Source organism: Perognathus longimembris, chromosome 10, assembly GCF_023159225.1.
Source record: "Perognathus longimembris pacificus isolate PPM17 chromosome 10, ASM2315922v1, whole genome shotgun sequence".
NCBI lineage: Eukaryota > Metazoa > Chordata > Mammalia > Rodentia > Heteromyidae > Perognathus > Perognathus longimembris.
Window position 1 is genome coordinate 1,434,166 of NC_063170.1, and position 21,434 is coordinate 1,455,599.

Below are 21,434 nucleotides of genomic sequence, written 5' to 3' on the forward strand. Positions count from 1 at the left end.
ACCAAAAAAAAGACACTAGGAGCCGGCTGCCAATAAAAGATCTTGTTAGATCCCAGAACCCAACAAGACACCAGGATCCAGCCACTAACAAAAGACAAGCACAAGAATGCACGGGGGCCAGGTTTACAGTTCCCTGCCCAGCAATTGGCTGCCACTTCTTTCTTACCCAAATGGAGTTTCATCACCAACAAATAACCTGAGTAAAACACTCTGGTGCCTGTGTAATTTAATAAACGGGCTCCTCACTTGACACAAAGGGCATCTGCAATTCCTAAGTGGCAGCCACTTTTTCTAAGTCGTCAGGCACACAAATACTCACCTAAGACAGGAATAGCGCCTGGCATTCAACCTATTTTAACTTCTTCATCATTTTTATACTGTCCCACTTGGCGTAAAATCGGTACACATTATTTCCTCTACACACACAGCTGTCCCTGACGCTGGGCTGGCCAAGTGGAGAAGCGGCCCTGGGGACGCACCTTCCGAGTTCAAGGTGATGAGCGTGACGTTGCTCCCGATGTTCTGGCTCCCCGGCTGGCCACAGTTGGACACAGAGTCGCTGGCCTCTGACCCGCTCTCCCCATCTTCGTTGTGGCTGTCGTCTTGACCCGGCACCTTCACCACGATGGTGTTCTGCCGACGCCCAGGAACAGCACTGATGGAGACAAGCACACCAGCCCATGTGAGAGAGCGGTGAAGGCGGCCACGGACAGCCCTGACTCCCTGGACAGTGCCGTGCTGGACTTCTCCCAACACCTAACTGAGCAGGGACCAGTGCACCCGGGAGTCTCCCCACACAGCTCTAGGAAGATGAACGCCACTTAACATGGAAACACTCAGAGGCTGGGATGGGATAAAACAAATGTTTATAAAAAAATTTACATCACCCAAGAAATAAAACCGTAACTCACTGTGACTCAGGCCTACAATGCTGCTTTCACATTTCAAAAGTTATCCTATAAAATGCTGACTTGAACCAGAGAGATTTTAGAGCCAGGTCAAAGAAAGACCACATGAAGAGGATGGGGACACGGAGCCCCAGGAGCAGCCCATCCACCCTGTCAGACACCAGAGGAGGACTCGGCCTCCAGAACACCCTCACACTCCCAGTCACTCCCGGGGACAAGCCCAGGAGCAGGCTGCCATCGCCCTCAGCAACCCAGGAATCCCCCGGGAGCTCTTCTCACCACAGCCGGCCATGCAGGGCCGCAGGGCCAGCTGCACCAGAACGCCCCAAAAAGACCACTTAAGAGACTGTGCCTGCTGTCAGAACGACCCTGCCGAGCCTGGACCACAGCCTGCTAAGCACTGGGGAGGAAAAGCACTAGTTCTCTGCTCACAAAGTCAAAAAGGGTATTTAAAAATCCCAGCCATGCCCAGAGGCGGGAGCTGTACTCTGCACCGCGGAGCAGATCCGGTAGAGGTCTGTCTAAGCTGGCCTGGTTCCCAGGGCTCACCCTGAGCAGCTGGCCTCTAAAAGCAGGCCCTGAGGGAGCCTGGCTCGCCTCTGGGTGCCCCCACCTTGCACCCCACATGTCAGCCTCAGTGCACAGCTGCTCCCTACAGCACTAGACTGAGAAAACAGGCGCTAAGCCGAAGCTCAAGTAGCAACACCTGCAGGAGAATTGAGAGCAAAAGCAAAAACAGGATGTGGTGAAGACAGAGATGGGCAACCAGAGCGATGAAGCCCACGGGTGAGTGGAGCTCAGGCCACCGGGCTGAGGGCCGCCGCAGCAACCGTCCCTGCACACAGGAGGGGGGCAGGGCCTCTGTCCTCTCCCGCTCTGACCAAGACACTTCAAAAGCCACAGATGCAACATGCTTACACCCTTCAGCCAACTCTGAAGAGAGTCTGTTCATCTGACACAGTGCTACGACAGATGGTGATGATCAGCTGACCACTGCTAAACACATGGCCGTGCCCCTCCACCACACGTCAGCTCTACCTGCAGGTCCCCAGGGCCACTCACCCTCAGTGTGGCCTTGCCCTGCCCACCCTGAGCGACTACAGAGCTGGGGAGAGCCTGCCAGAACCACCCCAGGGACCAGAGATGGCCACGTGCTTTCTGTGCCTTGGCTTGGGGACATTCACTTAGTGGCATCACAGTGGCAGGGAAAGGTAGGGTGGTACGTGGCTACTGACTTGCTAATGATATTTTCCAGGGAATCCGGTGCCCTGTTGCTCAAGGGGTCTTCCATCTTGGCTACAATGGCGTTCTGCCGATCATTGTTGAGTATTACTGTAGTCTGGGGGACGACGCTATGGAACAAAAGAATCACAAGAAAAAGAAGACCTTAAAACAACGCCATTCATTGTCACAGCACATCAGAGTCATTCAACACAGTTGCTCCCAGTGGCCTGCCCTGGAGAGGAGGTGGACCAGGCAGAAACAGTTTCGTTTAGATGTGAGAACACCGTCGATGGAAACTCTAGAAGGGCTCCACTTCCTGCTGGCTGGGAGACACTGTTGACACAATCCCATGAAGAGGGAAAGCCAGCTGAGGCCTCAGGAGCTGCCCTACGCCTCAGGCAGCGCCCGCAGCAGCGTGCGTGCGTGCGTGCATGACAGGAAAGCCACCTTCCCTCCCTCATCCCACCTTCCCCTCATCCCACTTGATGCTGCGGCACTAGAGGCTCCCAGCTGCCTGTCCCACGAGGGGGGGGCAGCCAGCACACTGCACGCAAAGGCGCCTGTCCCGTCCGCAGGACCTCCTGGGAAGTGCATGGACCAGGGGGAAAAACATTCTACGGAAGAACTAGCCGGGACCCAGGAACAGCGAGGCCCGGGTGAACACCCTAGAGGCAGCACTAGTTGGGTGTGCACACCGGCGAGTCCAACACAGCAGACTCTCGGGCACATATTCACGGCACTTCTCAAGCTTTTTTTAACCCTTGGCACTTCACAGTCACAAAAAAAATTCTGCAGTATGCTTTGTAGTGAGAGGTTGGGGAAGGTAGAGAACTAGCCCTTGAAATGCAATATTTATTATTTTAGAATAAAGTATCACCCTTTCCTGGGGAAGGGGCTGTTTTTCAGTGTTTGAACTCATGAAAATCAAGCCTCCTGTCACATGACTGTAACTGCCTCCCCACAGGTATAAGAAACAGCTCCATGCTATCCATTCTCAGAACCACAGCTAAGTTTCCAAAATAAAAGTACAATCAGCCACTTGCCGTTCCACTGTCTTGTCACTTCTCCATCATTCTACTTGTCCTTTGCAACACCTAAGGTGACCACCAAACCACAAGAAGTTGTTCACTACCATCAATGACAACCCAGCAACTAGGTACGGTCATGCTTCTTATATGCAAAACAAGAGACAAAAATGGCTGATGTGGTTTTGGCATATACACAATCACATCAACCTCAAATGAGATCAAGCAGAGTTTTCTAAAACCTATAGAGCTTCAACATCACATCAAGAACCAAGTCATCGTGCAGGGGCTCAGCTCAGAGGTAGAGCACTTGCCTGGCGTGCGCCAGCCATTGGGCTCCAGTGTGCATGCAAATGTTTCTGGAAGCATCTTTAAGAAACTGAGGTGGCAAATGACAAAGATGCTTTCACTTCCTGTAGGATTTGGACTTTCTGAACACACTCTTTCTTTCTTCCCGTGTCACCACTGTGCAACTATAGGCTGCGTGTTACCGCATTTTTGCTCACAACTTTCAGTCCCAGTGACTCAGCCAAACATGAAACCTAGTACTACAGGAAGATGTTTGACAGATGTTATTACAAATCGTCATTAGTCCACCTAAGTCCATCAAGAGGAGGTGGCCGTGGGTGAGCCTGACACCCGTGGGGCCCCTCAGAGGTGGCTAAGACTCCCTCCACTCCACGTGCCTGTGGTCCAGTCTAACAGAGCTCCCTCTACCCCTGCCAACAAACCTGACACTTGCTCATCAGCCGCACACCATGACAGCCAGTCCCTGGAGGTAAGTTAAGTCCCTGGGAGATCACCTGTGTCTGTTTCTCTATTTGTTTTTTCTCTGTCTTTGGGTTTCTCTATGTATTTCCGTTTCCCTCTCTCTGCCTCTTTTTCTCACTGATACACAAATACACACACATACATACACACACACCACGTGCATGTATACACATACATAGTCCCTCCTGAATCCTAACTCACATTTTGAAGTAACCAGATTCACAGGGAGTTTGGGAACAAATGGTACATGGAGTTGGGTGGATCCTCGTCCTCAAGCCTCTCCCCCATGGGGGCACCCGGTGAGCCTGCACCTCCACAGCCACAGGAGAGACTAGCACCCTGAAACAGTCTGTGAAGGAGACGGCATCATTCCTGTGAGTGCGCACATGCGTGGTTCCGGGTAGGTGGGGCCCATCACCACTGAGCAGGCCCTATTAAGCAAACCTGGGACTTGGTTGGTTTATTTTTTTAACTTTTACAGTTCCTCTGGGTAATTGTCAAGGGTACCTCCGGCTTCTAATACTGAACAACAACCACTAAGTTACCTACGTGCACACAGGACCCTGTGCAGAGATTCAGCTCTGCTCTCCCGTGCTCCCCTGACTGGCCGCTTCTGTGTGAGGCTCATCCCTCTTGGCCAGCTGTCTGCCCAGCACAAGGGCAGAGACATCCCAGGCCTCTGAGAATGCCTCACTAGAGGGATCTGTGAACTCAGCGAGCTTGCACTGAGTTGGACACCTACCTCTGAGTTCCAGGGTCCTTGTGCTGCTGATCCCCGTGTTTCGAAATAGTGAGCCAGCACAGGGGACTGAACACAAAGCCCAGATGAGAGGCTCAGATGCTCATCTATTGAGCAGAGAGCAATTTTGATCCTGAAGATCTAGGCTGGGGGAGGGCTGCAGTGCTGTTGGCTTGCCGGAGTCAGCAGGCACCTCGTGAAGGAAGGTACCCTATCACCAGTTGTTGAAACCTCCAGGACTGCAAAGCACATGGAACACTAAGCACTGGCTATGCATTACCCCATTCACTGCAGCCAATCAAAACAAGTACAGCAGGAACCCTGAATTCAACTTGCTAAGCGACAAGCAGCCTGACAGATGCCACGGAAGGCGCAGCACCCATCGCTTACTCGCCTGGGTGCTGCCTACACAGACGCTGGCCACCAGCTCTGCACTGCACCAGCACCCAAGCTCCGCGAGGTGCTCAGCTCACTGTGAACTGCTTCAACTAACTGTGCCCAGCTTCAAGATACAGGCTATGGCTTTCACGTCATCTGCACAAATGTGGCTGTGTACTCAGTTGATGCCTTCAGCCTCGATAATTAAGCACTGACCCTAGTTGGTCCCTCAAAATGGTATAGAACATCTATCCCACAGGTGGTTCACAGACAGATCCAAAAGCGTCTTGTCAGCTACCAGCAGCCATCTGTCTACCTGTATTGATCATTTTGTATGGCCCACAAATGATGTTATAAATATCCAAATGGCCCATGGCAGAAAACAAGTCCCCATCCCCAAAAAGGCTAGGCCTACTGAACCACAGGATTCACAATGGAACACAAAGTATCCACAGCTCCCAGCACTTCTTCCCAACATTTCTGAGGTTAAACCTCATGCCACTCCCCTAGAATTGCAACCCCACAAGGTCAAAATCCATAGCATACCAGGGGCGGGGGGAGGGGGCACCTTAAGTCTATTTTCCTTGCCCTGAAGTAGAACACAGCCTTGGACAAAACCCCATCTGAGCAATCTCACAAACATTTTTGTGACAGATTAAGCTTTGGCGTCAAAGAAAATAGATCTCCCTTTCTTTTCTGTTTGTGAATTATTTGAAGAATCTCATTCAGGTGCAGAATCTGAAAATCTGGATCCAGAATGCCAGCTGGGCTTGGCCTGAGTCCCTGCCTTCTGTGTTCCAAGGAGCAAAAAGAACAAAGGACTCGGTCAGCACGGGCTACACAGTTCATTGGAGCACTCCAGCAAGGAGATTCTGGTGTCTTCCTCCAATGGCAGGTGGTGGCCCTCAGGGAACGGCTCTCCTCGGGCTCTCTACAACCAAAGGACCAGCAGCGGCTCCTTCATCCAGCCAGGTGACAGTCATGCTTCTCACCACCACCAAGAGGTGGACCCAACCAATCCACAGTGGTTTCTTGTTGTTGTTGGGTTGCTTTTGTTTGTTTGTTTGTTTTGTTTAAGTACTGGGGTTTGAACTCAGGGCCTTCGTGCTGCTAAGTAGGCACTTTACCAATTAAGCCACATCCTCCTCACTGAAGTGATTTTTAAGAGCATATGATTTGGATATAAGGCAGTCTCTGGCTTACATATTCCTTTTCTGTTAAGTAATTCACAGAGGTACCTAATCATTTAGAATACTACCCCAATTGTTAGCTATTTCTGAGATTTCCATACATCCAGGTCCAGCCGTACACTTGCCATTCTTCACGTGTTTACATGGCAATGACTTTACACTCTTAAGTGCATACTGTTTTCTCACTGCAGTCCTGGAATTAGGCTCTTAGCCTCTACTTCCCCTCGGCTCCTGTGAGCACTTGGGGAACAGCTGGGGAGTCACACACCCAATCATCCTCTCCTCCTCCTCGTCTTTTGTGTGCAGCTAGAATGACTGCAAGGCTGGGCCTCGGATCCAGCCAGGGTGCCGGGGACCTGTGCTTCCGCAGGGAGGGAACCTAAGACAAGGTGCTCACGCGGACTCCTCCACCTCACCAGACCCCAGAGAACCAGCACAAGGATCACCAGAGACCACGTGAGAGGTGCTGCCACATTGCCAGCATGAAAACAGCCTGTCCCCAAACACAGTACAGAAGAGACAAAGGGCGAGGCAGCCATCCATCGAGCAAAGAGCATCATCCTCATGTCACGCCTTAGAGTGACAGGCTCAGTGACAGACTCCCTGCACTGGAGAACCAAGCTGGACAGACGTGGCTGAGTGCTAAGTCTGTAGGCCCAGGAGCTCAAGGCCATGGTCAAGGTTGAGAGTCACAACTAATACAGCCTTCTGCACAGATGTCTAAAGTGACAGCACTCACTGGAGTGAAAAGAATGCTTCTAAGTCCTAGAACTCAGAATCCCACCCCACATGGCATTAATATTAAAACATTCTTGCAGTTTCAACATTCCAGGAATGTCTAGGAAAAATTGTACATTGCCTCCCTCGAAACTGCAGGGAGAGCTGCTCACCAACCACTTCTACCTGCAGCCATGCCTGGGCCAGCCCGCACCAGGACATAACCTGGAGCTCAGTCTCTGTCGACCTTTGCAAGCTCTGCATTGAGTTTCTGTGGTTGTTGTTTTGGTCTTGTTTTTGTTTTTATTTGTGTTTTCCAGTTTTATGGGACGTACTAGAGCTTGAATTCAGGGCTTTGCACTCAGCCTGCTAGCTGAGCTGGCACTACTACTTGAGCCATGCTTCCAGCACTACCATTGGCTGGATACTTGGGAGACAGAATCTAACAGACTTCTCTGCCCAGGCTGGCCTCGAACTACATCCTCAGTGTCCTAAGTAGATAGAATTACAAGTGTGAGCCACTGGCGCATGGCTCCACTTGCATGCTGATACATGGTATTATATTATACATTACTATCCTTCCACCAATACATTACTTCCCTTTCCATTAGTTAGGCCACCTTCTAAATATTATATTTTAGAGTAGGGAGTATTTAAAAGCAATTGCCCTAATGAAAGCAATTGGTGGGTAAGTCTGTGAGCTTAATAGAAAGCCTGTGCCGAACGCATACTGACAGGCAGGTGTCTGGGGTGGAGGGCATACGGCACAGCACATACAGAGCCCAGAAACGGTACCCACCTCCTCCACCCAGGTTCCCCCCACCCCTCGCCTTCCCTCTGAAGACGAGAGCGGGGCCAGGCAGTCACCAACACCCCAGTGTGCTTGTGAACACGAAGGGAGGTTCTGTGAACTGCACTGGCAACAGCACACATTACAGGAAGCTGTCCCAGACACAGCAGGACAGGTGGTCCCTCAGCATCCACGAGGATCCCCCAGGGCCCCTCCTCTCCTTTCCCATCGTCCCCCGAAAGTCTACAAAACACCTAGTGCTGCTCTGACCACCAGCACCCACGGGCAAGGGGGCACCACTCAGTAGCCACTGCTGGCAGTAAGGTCACTGCAGTCCTTGTAGGCTTGAGGCAGCACCCACTCTCTCCTGCCACGCTGCTGCTCCTGTCACACAGGGCAGGACGCCAGGGCTCTCCAGGAACTCAGGAGATCAGCCCTTGGTGGAAGGGCTTCAAGACCGCCCACCGCCACAGAGATGACCTCTGGACCCACGGGACCTGTGGCCGCTGCCCGGGGCCTACGCCTGAGCTGCCTTTCCCTGTGGAATCCACACTCCAGCCAAGGCCTTTGGAGGCTCTGCTCCGATCTAACTGTTCACAAAGCTTCACTCAAACGGTGCGGAAACTACACCACCTCTCTACATTTCTTTTAAGTAGGCACAACAGAAGCTACAGACTTGAATGGAAAGTCTGATATACTCAAGTAAATGTTAAGGAAAAAAAAATATCTGACAACCAGCCAGTCAGAGGTGGAAAAAGAGAAGAAGCAAGTGTAATCTGCCAAGACTTGGTGGTCAGGTGCACGGGAAAGATGCCTCGGAAAGAGGAAACGACTCAAGTCCTTCCAGTAGGACTTCTTGTGTGTGGTTTCAGTCTAACCGGAGCCTGCCATGGAGCCACGGGGCAGATGGCTGAGGTCAATGGCCGACCGACCCATTACAGCAGAGCCTGAGCCAGCCTAGGGCACGTTTCCTCCAGACTCCTCTTAGAACCGGGGCCTCTCTGTCCTTACCATCGCACTTTGTTGCAGGTCTGAGTGGCGCCAAGCGGGGAGCCCGCCACCATGGGGACCTGGATAGGGCTGTGCTGTTTGTTGGTCACCAGGTCCAGCTTCTCTTCCAAGGACTTGCAAGTTGCCTCGAGAGCTTGCAGCTTGGCCTCAATGCTATCCAATCGTAAACATATCGTCTGGTTAATGGAATACAGGAAAGACTGGAAGAAAAGAGAAAAGGATCAGCCGGCGTGTCTTTCAACTGCAGGGAGACAATTCTGAGAATGGTGAGCAGCTGATCCCTAACTTCAATGCTCCTCTCATGCAGAAAGGTCCCTACCCTGTGCCCAGCCCATCAGTGACAACCAGAAGCCCTCAGTGCCTGAACTTTGACCTCCTTCAAGGTCCTTCCCACATGCAGCAGCAAGTCCCATGCTTATCCATATCTGCTTCTCTCATCTTGAATATACTATGGTATTAATCAGCAAATTTACACATAAAGCCACAAGATACCTACAATGATGAAAATATATTACACACAACACCTAAACAGCCTAAAAACCATAGGTTCTGCATCGTCTCACCATGCCCAGCTGCCCTGAAAAGACGCTTTGACTCTGAAATCTGTAAAGACCTTCCCAGGTAGGACTTCTGAGTTGCAAGCACGCCACCTAGTGACCGTCAGGAGGAGTAGTAGCTTCATGTTTGATCATCATTGTCAAATTCAGCCCAGTGGCCAAGTAGGAGTCAACAAACAGCCTTGAGCACAACTCAAACCCAAGAAAAGACCATGGACCAGACAGGACAGCTTCACTCCCTCAACCGCACTCCTGCCAGGAGCCTCCAGGAACACATGGGGAGACCTATGAATCACGAAGGAATTCTGCTGTGCAAGACAGCCAGAAAGCAGGGTTGATCACGAGGCGTATAAGATTTTTATGAGCATATGCTAGTGTCAGTGGTGCAAATGCTTTGTAACCACAGTGACCCAGGTGTCATTACTGGACACACTGCGTGAGCAGAGGATACACAGGATATGAATGAGTTCCACTTACGCTGCTCTTATAAACAACTCCTGCGTTGGTGTTTACCCCTGACTCTACAGACACTGGAACTGAACAAGCAAATATGAAGATCTGAAACTAACCCACTATCTGAGTAAGTCTGAGAACCCAGCTAGCAAACTTTGGGGTTAGGCCATCAACAGTTCACTGTAATGCTACTCACCTTCCTCCCAACCATGGGAGCCTGTGCAGCAACATAAAGACACCCATTTGCAGTCCCTAACAATATTACCTAGAGAAAGTCTCTGCAGATGCACTTGAGTGAGGTCGCCTTGGCCTGGATACAGACTGCAATGTCAGGGGAGGGGGAGGACAGTCACGCCTGGACTTTAGACTTCCAACCTCTAGAACGGTCAGAGGGTAACTTTCTATTGCCCTCAGAGTCCCCCAGTCCATGGGAGAAAATTCAGCTACAGAACACACAGCTTCGTCATATTACCTTTATAGAGGGGTCCTGACAATTGATTTCTAGCCGCTGACGTTTCAAAGCAGGTTCGTCTTCATCTGTCACTACATGATTCTCCAAAACAACTGAAAATCAATAGCGGAAACAGAAATTGGAGTTTAACCTGAAAAATTCCTCTGAATTCTTTTACCATTAACACAGCAAAATACACACATTTGGGGTTGTGTGTGAGCATACACATGAATTAACCAAAATATGGTATTTGCAGGGGAGAATCCAAATGGTATAATTATTTAGAAAAACTAACTCATGGTCCAACAAAATGAATACCAGGAAACAGGCACTTGGACAGTGGGGGTCAAGAGGAGGAGTGCAGATGAATAAAGACAGGGAGGGGAAGAGAATGCAGTCGTAATATTCAATGCATATCCTATGAAACTAGGAAAATTGAGGGAAGGGGTTGGGTTGGGAGGGATGGGAGAGAATGATGAAAGGAGTGACCAATCACAGGCGTTCTAATCATAAACTGATCTCTTGAACAGTAACACCTTTGTAAAACTACTCAAATAAAAAAAATATTTTAAGACAACAAATAAGACAATGAGTACTGAACGAGAAATGTTGCAATCTATTTCTTATTTCATTTTGTTGAAGTTTAAACTTGAAGTTCTCAGTGTCCCCCGTGCCAAGGCAAACTGTGACAGCAGGTAAATTGTTCTAAGGAGCACTTCACCCCGTCCCCAACTGAAATCACAGCACAATCAAAGGTCCCTGTAGCTTGGGAGGCAGCCAAGGGGTCTACCACTTTGCCTAGTGTGAGATCCAGTGTTCACCTCCAGCACACGCGGGAAGATGGTACCCTCGGCATGCCACATTTGTTCAGGTGTGGATCAAAGGGACCTCAGCTCTGGGCGCGTTCTGCAGAAGCCTGCCCTCACGGTCAGCTGCGATCAAGAGCTACCCGCTGGAAGATTATGCAGACCTTCATGGTCTGCCCCAGAGAAGCAAGGCAAACCCACATTCCAGACCTACCAGGATCCCATCCCAACTTCCTTTTCTCATCCACAATCAACTCCGTTATCAAAAGATAACAGAGGGGTTGAGGCAGGGCTCAGGTCAGAGAGCACCAGCCAATGAGTGAAAGCAAGCACCAGATACAGAGTTTGAGGCCCAGTCTTGGACAGAAAAAAAGATAAAAGAGTCAAAGACCAACATAGCTCACAGTCATCTCCTGGGTGCAAAGCCCAGTTCTGTGTGTGCTACTCCCACACCTGCTTCCTCTTTACAGATGTACGCCTTTGTGATTGCAGAGGGGGTGGACATCTGACAGTCACTGGTAGTTCTTCATTTCACTTCACTTCAACTCCTTACCTGAATACCTGGCGCTACCTGGTACTCTACCCCTTCCTCTTTCTTCCACTTCTACCTAACATGTCACAGGCTTACCAGGAGAGGGTACAACCGGCCACCTAACCCGCAGGTCTGTCTGCACCTTTCTCCCTCCCCCAGCTATTCACAGGTTAATGGCCTTAACTCACTTTTAACACTAACACGTGTCACTATGCAGGAACACATTACATAGGCACACGTAGGCAACAAGTATGCCATGTATTTCATCATGCACACACAAGTGTGCTTACTGTAGTACTTTGGGTAGGACAAGACCAGCCACCTACAGTGCCATGCACCTTGCACCCCTCCACAAGCTCTCAAATGCACCCCCTATTCAGTCAGAGAGATGAGCCAACTGTGCCCTGACTCCAGCAGTGCTAATTGGCCGTGATCCAACCACACCCCTCTTTCCTGCCACCAACCACCTCCACTGGGGACGCGGATGCCCCATCTAGAGGCCATCTCGCTTAAGAAGCCATTTCCCCCAAGAGCAGGAACTCACACACACTTGCACTGTGCTACCAACAATCCCAGCAGCAGCCCAGAGCAGACGGCCCCTCCACACCCAGCTGCCCTTGAACTCTGCCCCCACCTCAGCCAGAGCAGCTGGACTCAGACACGGCCATGACCCAAACAAGATCTCAGAGGGGAAGGAAAGGAGCAGCATGCTGGATGATTCTTCACTCTAAACTGCAAGACAAGCAGCTAGACGTGGACACCGAGCAGCCGCAGCCAGTTCTGACAGGGAGAGCAATGCGGCCTCCTGGAGCACACTGCTCTCTGCTCTCGGCCCCTGCCTCAGACGCAGCTCCAGGGAGCAGCGGGTCCGCCATCATCCCACCTCAGCCCGCTTGCCACACCTCCCTAAACCCAAGCCTGCAGAGCCGGGCTGTCATAGGGGCCCTTGTGGGGCCTCCTTAATCCCACTTGCAAACTGCTAACTGTCCTGGAACTGGTGGCTGCTAGTGCAGCCTCTCAACCTGCAGAATGGACACCAGTCCAGAGAGGCTCGGTGGCTTGTCGCGGACGACACCAACACCTTCTTCATAACCACAGAAAGGGGCGACGTGTGTCCTTGGCACTTGAGCCACAGCTCCCCTTCTCTGTCTGAACCCTAATATTCTAAAATGCCTCAAAACTTAAGGTGTTCGGACGTTTTTTCTTTTAGAGCATTGTAGTATGCTTTCTAAGGAAACTGTCAATCACCTGCTAAAATATTAAAACACAATTCTTAAATTCCATGTACAGTGGCAGAACTCCTTACAAACCAACTGGAAGCAACATAAACTGACTGAAGGACAGTGGTCCTGTGTATTTTTTATGGCTGTTCTTTTAATTCCAAAATTACTTCAGTCGCTTCCCTTTCCTATACCACAGTAAAATTCCAATTTTACCATTCCTGAAAGAATAACTAAATACTCTGAGACTTGTGTGCATTTGCCATTCACACAGCAGAACTAAACAACACATCGGCTAGCAGAACAGAGGAACCATGTTGAGAAATCCAGTGAAAATAATAAATGTAGACAAAGTTGTTTCACAGATGGAAGTTCCTGAAATTTTGAGACTCCGAAGTTTACTTCCAAAGAGTCTCCTTGAAATAAATATTTAAAGTTTCAAAGTACATTTGTGCATTGTAACATAATGAAAATTACCAGCCTTAACAGAAGTGAAGGGAAAAGTTGCTTCCAAGCACAGTAGAAAAATGAATTAATAAAACTTTTTCTGGAACATCTGCCAATGTCATATCAAATTGTTAAACTTACATAAATGTTACACATACTTCTGGGAATTTGCCCTACAAAAATATTTACCAAGTCGGGTGTGGTGGCACACACCTACAATCCCACTCAGAAGATGGAGGTAGAACGTCAGTCTAGACCAGAGACCCTGTCTCCAAAAAGACAAAAAACAAAGCCAACCTATATGTGCAAGGATCTTTATCACCTCACGGTATGCGGGAGAGTGCAAAATGTGGCCCCCACCACGTGAGAGGCAGCCAGAAGTTGGAGAAGGCCTCCAAACAGAATGCCATGTAGTTACTAAATATAATTAGGTTTGCCCATATGAACACAGTAAGATTTGCATGGTCCACCATAATATTTAGTGTTATACAGGGGAGGCTGTAAACTAGAAAGGCATAGCACTTAAGAAATACAGGACCATGAGAGAGGGTATGGCCCTGACCACACACAGCAGGACTGACAGGTGCCAGGGTACCCAGGAAGGGAGCTGCCGAACCAATGCACGGCTGCACAGAGATCTGGGGGCCAGAAGAATGAAGAAAGGAAACCAATCTATGATTCAAATTTCATACAGAACAGGCATCATGCTGCTTCTGCAAAAAGCAAAGACAACAATTGTAGTAGCTTTTAGGTTTTAAGGCATAAAGAGAATAATAATAATAATAGTTCACCTACTGTCCCACAGCTCTGTACCTGGGTGGTCAGGGCTCAGGTCTTCCACCGCAATCTGAACCACATCCGCCAGGTCCTGTTCGGACATCATCCAGACCACAAAAAGAGGGGCCGGCCTACAAGCGAGAATCCGGTTCACAGGGAGGCTACAAAACAAGAGGAAAGAAAAGAAAATCAGCCATCATAAATATGGCACGTGACGTGTGAAAGAACAAGAGTTACTACACCAAGTAATTATGCATAGCCAAGAAGACCCAAATGTCTGTAGATTTTTAATATAGAGCTCTTTGTACCACTAAAAGGTTAGTGTTTATGAGAATTAAGATCTCTAAGAAATATTACTAGTGGCCGTTTTCCTTAATGTCTACACCACCAGCCTGCACCTGACAGCTTCTCGTTTTCCCACATCTTTTTAATTGTGCCCCCCCCCGCCTTTTTTTTTCCAGTCCTGGGGCTTGAACTCAGGGCCTGAGCACTGTCCCTGGCTTCCTTTTGCTCAAGGCTAGCACTCTGCCACTTGAGCCACAGCACCACTCCCAGCCTTTTCTGTGTATGTAGAACTGAGGAATCAAACCCAGGGCTTTGTGCATGCTAGGCAAGCACTCTACCACTAAGCCACATTCCCAGCCTTTGTGTACTTTAATCATGTGCATTTATCACCATTCCAAAAACTACACATTGAAGAATCATTGACAAGCTGGGTGCCAGTGGCTCACACCTATAATCCTAGCTACTCAGGATGCTGACATCTGAGGATCTTGGTTCAAAGCCAGCCCAGGCTGGAAAGTCCATGAGACTCTTATCTCCAATTAACCACCAGAAAACTGGAAGTGGTGCAGTGGCTCAAATGGTAGAGCACAAGCCTTGAGCTGAAGAGCTCAGGGACAGTGCCCAGGCCCAGAATTCAAGCCCCACGACATACAAAAAAAAAAAAAAAAAAAAAGGGCTGGGGATATGGCCTAGTGGAGAGAGAGCTTGCCTTGTATACATGAGGCCCTGGGTTCGATTCCCCAGCACCACATATACAGAAAACGGCCAGAAGTGGCGCTGTGGCTCAAGTGGCAGAGTGCTAGCCTTGAGCAAAAAGGAAGCCAGGGACAGTGCTCAGGCCCTGAGTCCAAGGCCCAGGACTGGCCAAAAACAAACAAACAAACAAAAAAAAGAATCATCATCAAGAACATGGCAGGGCAGGGGAGTGATCCAAGCAGGGACTGTCCTCAGCCACTGGCGTGGGGACGAGCCCCAGGTCTACAGTCACTACTGCTACCTCACAGACTCAAGAAGGGCCACCGGGTCTGGCATGCTCCGGCCAAGCTGTGTCCTCTGAGGAGGACCTCGGAGGACAAGCTGATGGGTGATCCTTTGGGGGAAAAAGGGCTGCATATGCCCCAAATCCAGTCTTCTCTCTTCCAACTTCAGAAGTAAAGCAAAGGTATTAAGAGGATAAACTAAAGTTCTTAATAAAAGCAGTAGTCTTTTATTTGAAGATGCTGCCCCTCTAAACTCTGCATTGGTGAGTTCAAGAGGTTACCTCTTGTCACAGGATGTTTTCGGACCTAATAATTCAAGCAAATAGAAAAGCATTCTAGATGTTTTCTAGGAAGAGGTAAAACAGGGGAAGTTTGCAGGTTTCGAGGCTGCATACTACGAGGCATTACCGGCTGCCTTGTAGAATCTATCCTCCCTGCCGCTCAGCACACACCCCTGTGGACGGCAGATGACACCAGACAGACCTGCCTTCCCAGGCTCCCTCGCAACAGTCTGAGGCTAAGGGCTAGCCAGGGAGACAGCAGCTAAGAACCTTTGGGAAACCCCAAGAGCAGTGGCCTGTGGCTTCCACACCCTGCAACTGCTGGTGCCAGGCCTGGGATGAGGGAGGGTGAGACCGGGGCCTCGATTCAGCAGCCAAGAGCTCGGGCTCCTCGTGCCAATGGAACCACTACCACTAAGCTGCCTACCCTGGACTTCCTCCTAAAAAGAACAATAACCAACCACCTGGTTTAAAACCACTTTATTTTGGCACTGAAGCCCATTCCCAGAGGGTCCCAGAGCCACAGACTCCACATTAAATGTCTGCCTCATGAGGGACCAGTGGAAACAGGGACAGCTTTGAAATGCCAAATTCCAAGATTTTTCCTAGTTTCTAAAAGCTGTGTGAGTGGCTTAAGAAAATACCCTGAACTCATCATAAAACCCTGAATCCTAACAGCTTCCAAATGAGGATACCGCTATTCGTTATCCAAGTTGTTTACTCAAATACTTTCGTCGCCAGGATAAAGAGCCCTTTAAAATTCTGCTAACAGTGAAGGTTTCAATAGAAAAAACTAGGGCAACAAGCCCAAGAAAACTGGAACAGAGCAAAGCATGCGGTTGCCATTTTGGCAAATTAAGTTTGCTGTTTCTCAGAAGTCCTGGGGATAGTCCAGTCCTAATATAATAAAACAGCTGGACTAAGATTAATGTTCAATAAAGACTTGTTCTGCAATTACCATTTAGAGCCCTGTGTCTCCCAGGGTGCACATGGAGAACGGAGCACCCAGCCAGCCCAGAGAGAAGACTCACTGCGTGGCAGAACAAGCATGGCCAACCGTGACACAGCCACATGGTGAAACGCTAGATCTTTACCATGAAATGATGGGAAGATCTCCAGAATACAGCAAGAGAAAGGAGCACAAGTGGAAAGTTCCAGAGCAGTGGGCATAACCGGATACCAATTCTTTCCCTAATAACTGCACACGTGCATCTTTGCAGGTCTGGAATAGTCAGCATAGTCTGGAATAGCACATTCCAAACTTAAGGAAGAAGGCAGATAGCAAGCGGGGGGGGGGGCTGCCCTCCGGCTCCGCCCTTCTGGGTGGTTTCCTTTTCCATGAGCAGCTCTGGTTTGTTTACTTAGGTACTGACTGACTGGGAGGCTGCTTCTCTGGAGCAGAGTGGTGGGAAGAGAGCAGGTGCAGGCAGGGCCACGTAAGCGTACAAGCCCTGCTCTGCCCCACCTCACGCACAACTCAGCCCCCAGGACCAGGCCTGCCAGGCTGTCGGGCTGCAGACAGGACCACTGGAGCCCCCGCTGGCCTCCCAGTCCTTGTGCACTCCTCTGGACCCTGAGTTGTGCCTATTTTCCCTTCCCTGGTTCTACAGGCCATCTTGCTTTCTCTCCCTCTCGGCTCCCACCTCTGGGTGGCAGGTGCTTTCTTCCCTCTGCTCCAGTCTCCCTCCATGCCCCTTCCGGTCATCTCTCCTCTCCTCTCCTCACACTCCTCAGAGCCCATACGTCACATTCACTATCTTTTTGCCCTCTCCCACCCCTCCACCCCCAGCAAGACAGCTCCAGTGCTCTCCTGTCCCTTCCCTGGGGGCCTGTGGGACTCTGCTCTTCCAGACCACCCTACCCAGGCCACCCTGTCACTACTGTGTCTCCATCACCCCTGCCAGGGCAGCAGGGCTCCGTGCTGGGCCTCTGCTCAATAGGTGCGGCCTGGTGGCGTTCCTGCGGTCAGCTGCTGCTGGCTGTGGACCAGCTCGCACCGTGCCGAGCGACCGGCTTGGACCTTCCTCCCTGCTCACCCACTGGGCCTGTCCACCGCCTGTCCTCCCCCTCGGGCCCCTCAGGCCTGGCCCAGCCTGGGCTCAGGAGGCCCCTTCCCCACCTCCTGCCCTGCACCAGCCCCGCGGTGCCACCGAGCTGCCCCGCCGTACCACCTCCCTACCTCTGCGTCCTTGTCCAGCACCCTGCCAGGAACTTCCGAAATACCTGAAGTATTTGCTTCGCTTGGGCACCCATCTCTCCTCCTGGGAACTTTCACCTGCGCACACTGCCAACGCCACACAAGGGTGCAGGTAGGATGTCAGCATCTCTGCTGACACACCACGGGCAGAGGGGAACCCTAGCTACCCTGACGTGACCAACGGAGGTGGCACACGAGTGTGGAAACGTCACACTGGACCCCATTTGTACTTACATTCATCCCAACTTAAGAAATTGTAATTACAAGTCAATAACAAGATAAAACAAAAAGCCAGGCACTGTGGCTCATGCCTTTAATCCGAGACAGTCAAGAGATGGAGCTGAGGGCTGGGGATATAGCCTAGTGGCAAGAGCGCCTGCCTCGGATACACGAGGCCCTAGGTTCGATTCCCCAGCACCACATATACAGAAAACGGCCAGAAGCGGCGCTGTGGCTCAAGAGGCAGAGTGCTAGCCTTGAGCGGGAAGAAGCCAGGGACAGTGCTCAGGCCCTGAGTCCAAGGCCCAGGACTGGCCAAAAAGAAAAAACAAAAACAAAAGAGATGGAGCTGAGGAGGCTCATGGAAGGGCAGCGGTTGGGAGAGAAGGGGCAGCCGCTTAGACGCCTACCAACCGACAAAACGCTGGGCACGGTGGCTTGTGCCCAGCACCCCGGCTAGTCAAGAAACAAGAAGGCCGAGGTTCGGCGCAGATGGAGCATCAACTCAGGACCCAAGTCAAAACACAACAAATGCAAAAAGTGCTAGAGGAACAGCTCGAGTGCTCGAGCATCCACCTAGCAAGCACAAGGTCTGAGTTCAAACTCCAGCGCTGAGGATGGGAGGGGGGAATTTAAAAATAAAAACTATGGACTTCAGAGTTCTTTGTGTCTGTGTTTGGCTGTCCATGTTTTCTATGTAATTAACTAACACCAAGTCTAACTGCTGACTTTACACGTTGTGAGGACAGACTCGGTGCTTATTGGCTGTCGGCAATGGACAACAGTAGCTATTTCTCAGCTGAAATATTGAACTGCAAATATATATATACATATATACAAATGTAAAGGTGATATAACTGCAAATATATTTTTAATTTTGCTATTTCTTAAATATACGGGGCACCCATGAAGTAAAACCAAAGACACAAAAACAAGAAAAAAAGACTATTTTATGGGGAGGATAAAGGAAGTTGAAACAGATTATTTGCAACCATGAAAACCAAACAAGAAAACCTGTTGGGGTGCTATTTGGTGGGAAAAAGGTAGGGTGTGCGAAGGGGTGAGACGGAAGGGAACACAGTGTAAACATGTGGAGACGTAACAGCAGCCTCCCTGTATAACTGAAGCCAATAAAAAACAACTGCAAGGATGACCAGCTAGCTGAGCTTCACGTAAAGCTTCATGTTCATGGTGAAGGCTGATGTAATGATGGCAGCAAGGACGATGCACAAAGGCTCGCTGCGTCATGCTGAGCTTTCCTCCGCTGACATTTTTCTCGGTCCTACATAATCTGTGTGATTTAGTGTGTTCCATCAACTTCTTGAGGACAGGCATTGCTCACAGAGCTGTTTGTCGAGTCAACCCTCGCTGAAAGCTCTCATGCTGCCTATGATTTTTGGCCCAGGTTGTTTCCATAGGAAGCAGGACAATACCGTCCAGACACAGAGCCTCCTGGGGTGGGGACTCAACTACTGGAACAACTTGGCCGTGGCCATCTGGATCCCTGCAGGGCAGCTAGTCTAGAGGCACACTGCACATCCCACCCCACCAGTGAAACCTGTCACGCTCCCCACACGCGCGCAAGTCACCTACGGCTAGCCCAACCTCACCCTGCAGAAGACAAGAACTCAGGTCCCTGTTGGTCAGGAACAGCACTTCACAATCACAAAAAGAAACAACCCTAAGTACAAACTCACAGGAAAGGCACCAGGAAAGAGCCAGTGTGGCGAGGGCGCCCTGTCCACACGACCCGTGCCATTCTATCATCACACAGCTTCCCTCTCACGCTGGGCTAGCACGCCAAGCCCACAATGCCATGAGATCAAGGCAGAAATTTCTACTTCATTTAGACTTACACTTAAGGGCATGGCTCATCACCTAGTTAGGAAGCTGGGCCTCCAGAAATGTCTGGTCGATTGCCAGTCACCCCTTTTAATTCAGTCCACTAGGGATACAGCAGCACTGACAAAACACATAAAAGCCAGATGCAGTCAGCAAAGAAATTAATGTTTATTAAACTAAAGTATGTGAAAAGACCAAGCTCATGTTTCCCCTCCAAATCGGTTTGGGGTGAAATGGGGAAGAAACAGAGAAGAGCATAAAGAGCTAATCAGGTATGAATCCGCCAAGGAAACCCAGAGAAGCAGGAAAAGTTCCCTGGGGTTCCAGCTCACCCTTGAAGAAAGCAAGCAACAAAAGACAAAGGAAACTCTAAATTTAAATTAGGAAAAGGACAAACCAGCCTGAGGTCAGCTCCCCCATCTTCTTACTTGGTAATATCTTTGACTACATGTGCCCTTTTTTCCCTCCATTACCAGGGTTTGAACTCATGGTCTCTTGGCTTGCTCTACCACCTGAGCCACTCTTCCACACTGTACTTTCTGCTGGTTGTTTCGGAGGACTTTGAACTGTGACCTTCCCGGTCTCAACCTTCTGTGTGCCAGGATTATACAACAGTTCTAAATGTGTCTCTTTTATTCACACTTCTCAGCACAGAGATACAGAGACGGAAGGGCTGGACACAGACTGAAGGGCGCCATGGTGCCAAGCAAGCCCCGGCCTCAGCGGGGTTCACCAGGCAGTGGTGACTGGGGCACCATTGGGCAGCGAGCCCAGATACCTCAAGGTGCCCAGACAGCCTTCTCAACACACAAGCACTGCTCCAAGGATCCGAGTGAACAAATTCACACACCAGTCTAAGAAACCCAAACGCTGACAAGCAGCAGGTGCATATTTTCAAGCATGCACCTAAAACTGAGCCCTGAGCATGTACAAGTCAAGTGAGACCAAAAAAACAGTTTGCCTACTTTCTGGAACTCTCTTTGGTGTCGGGGTCTTCTTCATCACCTTAAGCTTTGCGAGTCCTCCAAGAATGTGTGCTCACTTAAGTATGCCTATCAACACTTATTTGAAATTAGAAAATGTTCAAATACTTATTACACATTATTTATTGAATGCTATTTATTACCTGTTTAATTATAAAAAATGAATGTATAGCTGGGTGCTGGAGGCTCACACCTGTAATCCTAGCTCCTTAGGAGGATGAAAGCTGAGGATCATGGTTCAAAGCCAGACTGAGAAGAAAAATAAATCCATGAGATGCTGATCTGCAATTAATCACAGAAAAAGCCAGAAGGAGAGCTACAGCTCAAGTGGTAGAGCTCTAGATTTGAGCAAAAGTAGCTCAGGGACAGCACTCAGGCTGAGTTCAAACCTCACAAATGGCACCAAAAAAAAAAAAAGTGAATGTATTACACAGTAGCACACAAAACAATTTTAAAGAAAAATAATTATAGATTCCAAAATAACAACAAAAGCTTAGGGGAAGAAGGATGATAATCTGCACGTTTACAGCTCTCCTTAATGCCAAACTAAAGCAACCAGTGGGCTCTCCCTGCTGCTCCTGCTTCTGTCCATCCAGATGGGCAGCTCTGGCTGCTGCCTGTGACCCAGACCAGGCTCATGGGAACAGCTGG

The 21,434-nt window shown here is 49.9% G+C and overlaps 1 protein-coding gene across 22 annotated transcripts in view; it reads right to left on the reverse strand.

The window, feature by feature from the left end:
* The window catches only part of LOC125358095 (BTG3 associated nuclear protein), a 57,297-nt gene that overhangs the window by 26,962 nt on the left and 8,901 nt on the right, over positions 1–21,434 (reverse strand). For 2 of the 22 annotated variants that reach the window (XM_048354961.1, XM_048354965.1), the window contains exons 2-7: positions 14,015–14,158; positions 10,236–10,327; positions 10,029–10,084; positions 8,754–8,906; positions 2,144–2,260; positions 480–655 (exon numbers count right to left, since the gene is read on the reverse strand). In XM_048354961.1, the coding sequence (XP_048210918.1) occupies positions 480–655; positions 2,144–2,260; positions 8,754–8,906; positions 10,029–10,084; positions 10,236–10,327; positions 14,015–14,158 (738 nt within the window). The other 20 variants (XM_048354968.1, XM_048354964.1, XM_048354962.1 and 17 more) reach the window with 15 other exon arrangements.